We start from the raw sequence: 9,093 nt of genomic DNA, 5'->3' as shown, positions 1-9,093 counted from the left end.
CCCGATCCCCATCCCAATCCCGCTCCCCCCAGCCCCGACCGCGTTCCCAATCCCGCTTCCCCCAGCCCCGATCCCCATCCCAATCCCGCTCCCCCAGCCCCGATCCCCATCCCAATCCCGCTCCCCCAGCCCCGATCCCCATCCCAATCCCGCTCCTCCAGCCCCGATCCCCATCCCAATCCCGCTCCTCCAGCCCCGATCCCCATCCCAATCCCGCTTCCCCCAGCCCCGACCGCGTTCCCAATCCCGCTCCTCCAGCCCCGATCCCAATCCCGCTCCCCCAGCCCCGATCCCCATCCCAATCCCGCTCCCCCCAGCCCCGATCCCCATCCCAATCCCGCTCCCCCAGCCCGGACCCCGGTTCCGACGCCGCTCTCTTGGTCCCGCCCGCCCCGTGGTAAGGAAGAACGAGAGAAGGCACGTGGACATCAAAATAGTTTTATACAGATTATTGATCTCGGTATACAGGTAAAAAACGGGCGGCGGCGGCTGAGGGCAGAGCCAGGCCCAGCCCCGCGCCGCCCCCTCCCCTCCCGCTGCCAGCGAACGGCGATTCAAGTCCCTTTGAAAATGTACATTTATTTGAAGGCACAAGTGCACGGAGCGACAGCGACAGCGCCCGGGGGGACCGGCTCCTCTCGGCCCGGGGCACGGATGGACGGACAGACGGACGGAGCGAGGGCACGGGAGCCGCTCCTGCCTTCCCGAAGTGCCCGGGAACAGCCCCAGGGCTGGCGAAGCTCCAAGCACGGTCTGGAGCCAGAGCCAGGCACCTCCCTTGGTCCTGCTGCGTAGAAAAGTCTCACACGTTTGTAAAATATTTCAAATCCACTCACCTTAAATATACACACCTACTCCCACAGCTAATTCCGAAATGCATTCTGAGGGAAAGGGCCAGTTCCTAACAGGACTTATTGCTACAGGGACAAAGCAGGGCCAGCTCTGTCCATTACCTGCTGCCAGAGCAAACCAAGCCCAAACACAGCCCGAAGAGCCATTTGCAAACTCGACTTTAAATAAAACCTACTGTGTCTCTTGTTAAAGGAGGAACAGTTCAGAGATGAGGCAGGATTAACGCTACTGCGTGCTGGTGTCCTGCAGCCCATTGCACGTGGAAAAGGGACAAGAAGGGACAAAACCCCATTCCTTGCTCAGCACGATGAGCTGGGAACGGGCACAGAGATGTTCTTGGCTCCTGCACAAGGCAACCGGAGCAGCTCCTTCACAGCAGATGTGGGACAGGAGCACGGGGAGTGCTCAGCATCATCTCCCTGCTCCCAGCACATCTCCCCAGCCACACCTTGTGTTTCCTGCAATGGAATTCCCTGTGGAATCTCTGTCCCTGCACAGACCCAGATGAGATGATGACCATGGCAGCACAGCTGCAGCCATGTGGTTCTGGAAGGGCATTTCCACAGGTAGGGGTGAAGAACAGCTTCTGCCCCAGGTGCCATGGCCCATGAGACTTCAGTGGGGCTGTAGAGCAGATCCCAATTAGATTTTTGGGTGCAACCCCTCCACCCACAGACACCACGTGCAGGTTTCACCAGTGGACATCCCCAGACCTCTGGAGGACAGAGCAGCTCAGGGTAAACTCAAGGCCTAAGGCTCCTGCACCCCAGAAATCAGGTCAGTGGGGCAAGAATTAAAAAAGAAAATGAGCAAGAAAGTAAGTGCCTACTCTAACCCCAGCCTTCTGCTTCTGCAGAAAGCACAGGAACATCAGAGATACATAAAGGCTTTGGAAATCAAACATTTCAACTGTTCTTTCCTTCTGGACATCCCTTCTCTTCCCCACAAATCCCACGTGTTCAGGGGATGTGTGCTGCAGCTCCTCTTTCCAACCTCCTGCCAAGTGCGACACAACAAAATTCGGCTGCTTTTCCCTTCTCCCTCAGCACAGTTCAGCCCTTCCTCACTCCCTGCACCACAGCTGCAGCCACACACACAGGTGGAGCTCCTGCTCCACACCCAAGGGATGCTGCGGGAGCAGAACAGAGCCAAGCCAGCAGAAAATTTGCTGCCTGGCATCACCACAGCTCGGTGATTAAATAGTACTAGGTGGACAGTGGCAAATGGTGCAGGTTTTCTTCAGAATTTAGCACCAAAGTTGGGCCATGGATACTCCCATGACTTCTCCCTGCTGCTCCAGAAATGCTCAAATATAAAGCAGTGGTCAAATTTCACTGTTTCCTCCTGAATAGTAGTGGATTTGAGCAAAATTGATCAGGTTTTCTACAGATAAGTGAATCAATTTGTTTAGAACAACCTTCCAGCTGCTCTTTCAGGCACTGAGCTATTGGAACATGAACGTGAGACCCCAAAGCCAAGCCTATGACACAAACAAAACACAACCAGGGTGATGGGGATAAAGTTTCTTTGCTCCCCAGAAGTGAGGAACAGCAGCATGGCAGAGCTGGCAGGCAGTGGAGCTCTGTCAGAGCTCACTGAAGCTCTGACTCTCTCCAGCTCACATCAAGGGCGATGTCATCTCCCCCAGCCTTCAGGAGGCCAAGTCACTCCCTGAAAGCAGTGACACATTAGAGGTGCTCCACAACCACTGCATGTCACAGCAGGCCACAGCAACCCACGGTGGGAAAAGGTCCAAGGGAAGAGGTGAGAATCAAAGGCTTTTTTTTGGAGCTTTTTCTGAGGGCTGCTCTGCAGAATGTGGAGTCACATGAAGGATCTGGCTTCCCCCAAGCATGTAGTGGAAAACATGAATCCAAAACAGGTAGAAAGACCATTTTTGGAGTGTTGTGACCATGACCCCATGCAGGTCTTGGGGCACTTCCCCACCATCTGCTCCCTGTGCTGAGATGCTGGGGAAATGCTAAGAGCTCTGCTGGACACCCTGTTAAAGCTGCCTTTCAAACCACATCATATAAACCTCCAGATCTTGACCCAAAAATGTAACAAACCAGGTCCCTATCTCAGAAACAGCCTCCAACACCCACCGAGTGCCTGTACACAGGATCAGAGCAAACAGAGGGAAGCTGGGAGCTGCCACCCACCCCTCTGGAGGACACATCCTGAAGCTAACATTTCAAAACTGAACCACAGGGATCGCCCCCCACCACCAGGTCTGGTCCATGGGAACCTCCTTTCCTGCCCTGGAGGTGTCAGTGTTTGCTGGAGTACAGTGTTTCTTCCTCAGTGTCTGTTTCATCCTGGAATTCGTGGCTCAGGAGGGATTTCTTGGAGCCAGTGGACATCATGCGGATTTCGTCCTCGTAGTCGTCGTGGTGCTGCCGGAGGCGGTGGAAGCCATCCTTGTGTCTGTTGGACTTGATGGAGCACACACACCAGATGATACAGGCAGTGAGCACCAGGGCAGACATGCTGGCACCTGCCAGAGAGAGGACACCAAAGTTAATGCCATGTTCCCCCCACGCCAGAGGCTCCCAGGCTTGCCAGCATCTCTCCTCCCACTCCTGCAGTCACAACCACTTTTCTTCACTTCACTGTGACCCTGGCTCCTTCCTCCTAGGCCATGGAGGACAGGAGAGCTGCTGCCAGAACAGGACACACTCCATTTTCTGTGCTTGAAATCTAGGAGATTATCAGCAAGCTCCACTACAGACCACTGGGTCTAAACTCCCACACACCCCTCCCCAGCAGCTGCCACCTTGAGAAAATAATCTCTTCATGCTTACCTGATGTCACAACCCCTAAAAAAGCCTTGAAGAAGCAAGATCTCCTATGCACACAAGCTCTCCCCATTCCAGATATCTCAAAGTACATTTTGGACCCTCCAAATCCTTGCAAAACACTCTACTTCCTCCCTCCCTCCTACCAAGCAGAACCAAGGGCTGTTGGATGAGTTTGCAAGGACCAGAGTGTGTTCAGAAGGGAAAGCTGGAGATGGCTTAAGCCTGCAGGCTGCTTTCCCAGTTCAGTGGAGGGTCTCTGTCAGCATGAACTGGTACAGAAAGCACAGCTCAAAGCTTTGATAAAAAAATATCACCGTACCTGCCACAGTTATAACCAGCTCTCTTGGCAGTCCAAAAATCCTGTTTTCTGTGTCAAATACTATGAACACAGAGCTGGGTGCATCATCACGTACAAAGACCTGCAGAAAGACATGAGAGGTTAGATCATCTCAGACCTTGGGGACCCAGACAAGAGAAACATTTGTCATCTGCCTGGTCCTGCCCTGATCAAAGAAAAGTGCCATGGAAAGAAAAGGTACTCCCAAAACCACCCTGCTGTGCTGGAAAGTTGTTCTCCATCCATTCTGTCAAGGCAGAAAACAGCTCCTGATGGCACCTAATCAGCAGCTAAACACAGGCACAACCAGGCAGAGCCCAAACAGGGAAGATTTGATGTGGCAGGGAATGTGGGAACATCTCCAACATGGACTTTCACGTACCTTGACATGTTTCTGCTGGTACCCACTGGCTGTTGCATCAATGCTGTGAAAACCTGGAGCCAGGAGCACGTGGAAATAGCCACCTTCTTTAGTGTACACCCTCAAGCCTTCATTCAGAACAATGGCAGCTTTAGAAATTGCCCTGCCACTCTTGTCTTGGACAATGCCATGCACTCCCTTGTGGACCTGAAACAAAGCATTTCAAACACTTCACGTTCAGATCCAAGCTACAGTGCATTTGTAACTAAAATGAGATACAAATACAGCCCACTTGCCATCCCTGACCCTCACAATAAATAACAGTGCAAGGCAACACAGCACAGATGTTTATCTCTTGTGTCAACACGTGCCCTGGTCACTTGCTGCCTTCCTCATACAGCCTAAGCCATGAACATCTGTAATTACACAGCACCAACAAAACCACAAAGACTCTCCATGCTGTTCTCTTCCTCTCCCCCTCCCCACCGCTTCATTCCCTGCCAGATTTTCCTCCCACAGACTGTAGCTCACCTCCACAAGCATGCTAAGGAGAGATTTCCTGTGGTCTGCCCACAGGCCAGGAAGCTGTCCAGCACTAGGGAAGTAGCAGCAGCCGGTATAAACAGTGATCTCAGGACACTGACCAAATGTCACGCTGAAATCCTGCAAAAACAAAACCACAGCTACAAGGAAAGAGGTAATAAAAAAGCTTTGCAAAGTGCAGCTGGATGGGGAGAAGCTTTGCCCAGACATCAGGACAAATATGCTTTTTATTGATTGTTTAGCAGAGATGAGAAGCCCTTTGCCGTGCGGCAGTACCTTCATACTTCCCAGGTGACTGTGCCATTCCGAGCCACGGATCACTCCACCAGGAATATTCTCATCTGTGAGAGCAAAAACACAGCTGTCAGCCAGAGCCTGCCCAGCAGAGTCTGCCACAAGCTGACAGGAGGGTTAAAGGATCCAGCCAGACATACCTGACTTATTTGGACAGCCTGGCTGGCCCAAATGCATCACTGGGTGGTTGTTTGCATACACAGATGCCAAATGCTTTAGTGTTTCTTTGTTCTCCACTGCAACAGGAAAAGTGAGACTTTGAGCATGCAACTCTCGTTCCCTGCATGGGCAAATTCCCATTTTAACCCCGTGATCTTGTACTAAACAAAGACATATATTGTTTCAGGAGCATTCCTATTTCCTCTAACAATAAGGGGCAATATCAAAAGCAGACTTTATACTGGTTCTGGCAGAGGAAAGGTTGAAATACTGCTGTGGGCATAGAAATTGCAAATGTTCCGATCCCTAGCTGAACCCTGTGAGGTTTTATAGATTTACTTACAGACTGTCAACTCCACACACAAAGGGCTGAACACAAAGGAGGCTACAGAATACCACAAGCACAAAAAGCCCTTACAGCATGTGGTCTCATGAACCTCTGCAGAGACAGCCTGAGGGGAACCAGGCAGTTGGTCACACCTGACTGTGTTGGCTTGTCATAGGGGTAAGTGACAAGCAGAGATCCTCCATCCAGAGCAACAGAGAGGCTGAAATCGTGCTTCAGTATCAAGTTCTCCACGATGGCTTTGGTCTCAGGCTCTCGTGCCGCTGAGTACCGGGTGTAATTGCCTATAAATCAGGACAACAAATAGAAAAGGGAACTAAGAACAGTTTCCTCTGCTGTTTGAGAGGCCAGAAGTACATCCTTTATGTCTGAAATTTGGTCTGCTGCAGGTATGAAAAGGCCTCTGTTAGATCTCAGCAGATGCAGCTGACTGATCAAGTAAAGATCAGACCACACTATGTATGGGGAGGATTCATCTGCAAAGCTAAACAAATGTGCAACATCACAATTTCCCCAAGCTAGTTCCTTTTGTGTTGCAGAAGGTATTTCATGTGTGTTTGCTCACAACAATGTCACAGAATTGACATTTTCTTAAGGAAGGAGTTAGGATGATCCCAGCCAAACTTGGGCAGAGAACATTTCCTCCTCAGGAAGGGTGGGCTGATACAGTGCTATGGATACAGTCACATGGAAACCAGAAATGAAAAAAGGAGACTCTTTCTGGGGAGAATGAACAGAGGGTATTTTTTCAGAGATGAAAGAAATCCATTAAGGGTAAGAACACATAAGGTATTATCTGACCTCTCCTATTCCTAAATAACTCTGCTTTGTCTCTTGCACATAAGAGACTGCAAATTGCAGTCTGTAAAGAAGATACAAGTTCTGGAAGCTTCCCAGCAGCTGTGCTGCCTGGAGTACTGCCTTCTTTACAGGCAGACCCTGTAACCCAACGACTCCACCCAACCATGGGCCAGTTTTACAAGGGCTTTACTTGTGAAATCTGTGTCCAGATCTCTGCCATGAGCGTTGGTCTGGCCTATCTTCGAGGTGCAGCCTCTCTCCTGCGCGATCTCACGTCCGTCTGGGTTCAGGGAAGGCACAATCACAATCCGTGTCCTGTCGATCAGCTGAGCAAAAGGAGAAACAGCACGAAGTGCAATTAGTAGAGTTCATTTCCCTGGATCTTAAGCTAGGAGTTGCAGTTTGAGGTTCTTGTCCTGTGGATCACACACCTCCCCGTTACACACGGAATCACCGCAAAGCCCCAAGCCAGTTTTGGCAGGAATCTCCCCCAGTAAGCATTGTCACCTCAGGCTACAGCTGGAAGGCTCCAAGTAGGTCTTTGGATTGGCCTCTCACCTTTGTGATAGCATCATTCTTCTTGTAGTTCATGCAAAGAAATTCTGCCAGCGTCAGGAGCAGCTCTGTCCCAACGGGAGCGTTTCCGTGAATCCCGGCAACAAAGCGGATCTTGGGCTCCTCAGGCTCGGACTCGTTGGGCTTGTTGGAGATTTCAAGGGACCAGATCTGGCGGAACTCCACACTCTGACCCAAACTGCCAAGAGATGGAAAATGGAAGTGTCAGCTCAGCAAGAGAGCTGCAACTCCAGCCTGACCTCATGGAGAAATCCCAGTGTGGAAAGGAACTGCTGCCAGCCTCCAGCGGGAGGCTGCAAAGGCAAGAGAAACACAACCAGATCGGGGGGGGGCAGATTTGCAGCAGCACTGAACAGAATTCACTCTGAACATCAGCATGTATCCAGGTCCAGATGCACAGAGTATCCAATACTCCATACGTCTCCATACAGCCTATGAGATCACAATAAATGTGGAACTGCTGGATCCTCTGTACTGCCAGTGGTGGTTTTTGTTTTGTTTCTTTTTTCCCTTCAGAGCAGGATACATCTGGACATCAAACTAATTTATAAAGAGGACAAAAGAGGCCTGTTCCCAGTAATGCAGGAGCTGTTGCTACAGCCATGCCACTAAGTTGGCAAACTGAGTGCAGGGAAAGCAGGGAACAGGCTCAGGGCTGATGCAACTGCAGGGACAATAGAGGCTACAGATCAGCAAAGCAGCCTTGGCACCAGCAGGGACAGCACATGAGCACATTGTGCCTGGTTACAACAAGCAAATGAGGCCCTGGGACAAAGGGATTTGTGCTTTCTAAAGCTGACAGAGGGTAAGCGTTACCGGTCACAAAGGAAAGCAGAGGACGGCAGCAGCTGGTCTTCTGCAGGAGGGCACAGACCTTGGCCCAGGGCAAGCTCACACAAAAGTGCCTTGCACTACTGAAATAAAATCTGGAGGAAGACAATGAAAAAAAGGCCATCTAAGATTTTTAAATCAAATCTGGTCATTTTTGCTGGGGACTCTTCAGCAGGGTGGACGTCAGAAAGGATTTAAAGAACAGACAAAATAGTAAGGAACAGAGATATTTGCAGAAGTCTGAGATATCAGTGCTGGGAATATTGCCAGTCCCAAGCATCCCTGGGGAACAGAGTCAGGGAAAAGCACATGGATGCACCTATGAGGCCCAGCAGCCGTTGCTCTGCTGCCACGTCCTTACACGTGGGGCTCCCTCCATCTCAGAGAACCCAGGGAAGGGCAAGCTCCCCATCTCTGCACTGTGCTCATGACTAACAACTTCACAACATCCCTAGCCCAGGTGGCTGCTCTGTTTTCACCTGGTGAGATTTGTGATGTGTGGGTAGTTGAGGTAGAGGCCTCGCAGGAACTCGGAGAGGTCCTTGTAGGGCCGGTATCTGTAGGGAGTCACATCCCTGGAGGAGGTGAGCAGGAGCCGCTCCAGACCATTCTCAGCAGAGAGATCTTTGATCAGAGTCTCAAACTCCTTCTCGTTGGGGTTGCTGGTGTCTGGGGTGTTCAAGACCAGCATCTTCCCCTCTTCCACTTTGCTGTCTGTCCGTGAAAGAGTGAAGTTGACCTGCACCCCACCTTTGCTGTCAACTTCCACCATCTTACTGAGTGGATCATACCTGCCCAGGGAAGAGAAGGTACAAGAAAACATCAGGCATTTGAAACCTTGGACAACAAGCCGGCCCAGTTCCTGACTACACACCCACATGGGACTGCTACTGCTCCCCTGCCCACAGTGAGAGGCATAGAAATGAGGAGCAAGAACAGCTCAAAGGGATGTGGGAATGGCAGGAGGACAGGGAACAACTCAGGCCCCAACATGGCATTGAGCTGCTTTTAGCTCAGGTGTTGCAGGGTTACATGGCAGACTGGCAAGACAACAAGTCAGGCTGTTTTAATGTAGAATTTTGGCAGCACTGAAGCAGTCAAGTCACTTCTGTGAGCAGCTGCCCGGAAAAGAGTTTCCCCTAAAGACACCAAGTTAATCCACGCCTAACAAGTGAAGATTGGGATTGTACCC

The 9,093-nt window shown here is 51.0% G+C and overlaps 1 protein-coding gene across 1 annotated transcript in view; it reads right to left on the bottom strand.

Annotated features, from left to right (window-relative positions):
* Positions 1-422: 422 nt before the first annotated feature.
* CPD (carboxypeptidase D) overlaps positions 423-9,093 on the bottom strand; it is a 25,036-nt gene continuing 16,365 nt past the window's right edge. The window contains exons 12-21 of the mRNA XM_068210527.1: positions 8,381-8,692; positions 7,053-7,248; positions 6,685-6,820; positions 5,828-5,977; positions 5,329-5,424; positions 5,171-5,235; positions 4,883-5,014; positions 4,373-4,558; positions 3,973-4,072; positions 423-3,349 (exon numbers count right to left, since the gene is read on the bottom strand). Of these exons, the coding sequence (XP_068066628.1) occupies positions 3,123-3,349; positions 3,973-4,072; positions 4,373-4,558; positions 4,883-5,014; positions 5,171-5,235; positions 5,329-5,424; positions 5,828-5,977; positions 6,685-6,820; positions 7,053-7,248; positions 8,381-8,692 (1,600 nt within the window). The 3' untranslated portion in view covers positions 423-3,122. The remainder of the gene's footprint in view (positions 3,350-3,972; positions 4,073-4,372; positions 4,559-4,882; positions 5,015-5,170; positions 5,236-5,328; positions 5,425-5,827; positions 5,978-6,684; positions 6,821-7,052; positions 7,249-8,380; positions 8,693-9,093) is intronic.

The sequence above is a fragment of the Anomalospiza imberbis genome, chromosome 20 (assembly GCF_031753505.1).
Source record: "Anomalospiza imberbis isolate Cuckoo-Finch-1a 21T00152 chromosome 20, ASM3175350v1, whole genome shotgun sequence".
Taxonomy (NCBI): Eukaryota; Metazoa; Chordata; class Aves; order Passeriformes; family Viduidae; genus Anomalospiza; species Anomalospiza imberbis.
Note: the sequence above shows the minus strand (reverse complement) of the source record. Positions and strands in the feature narration are given on the sequence as shown.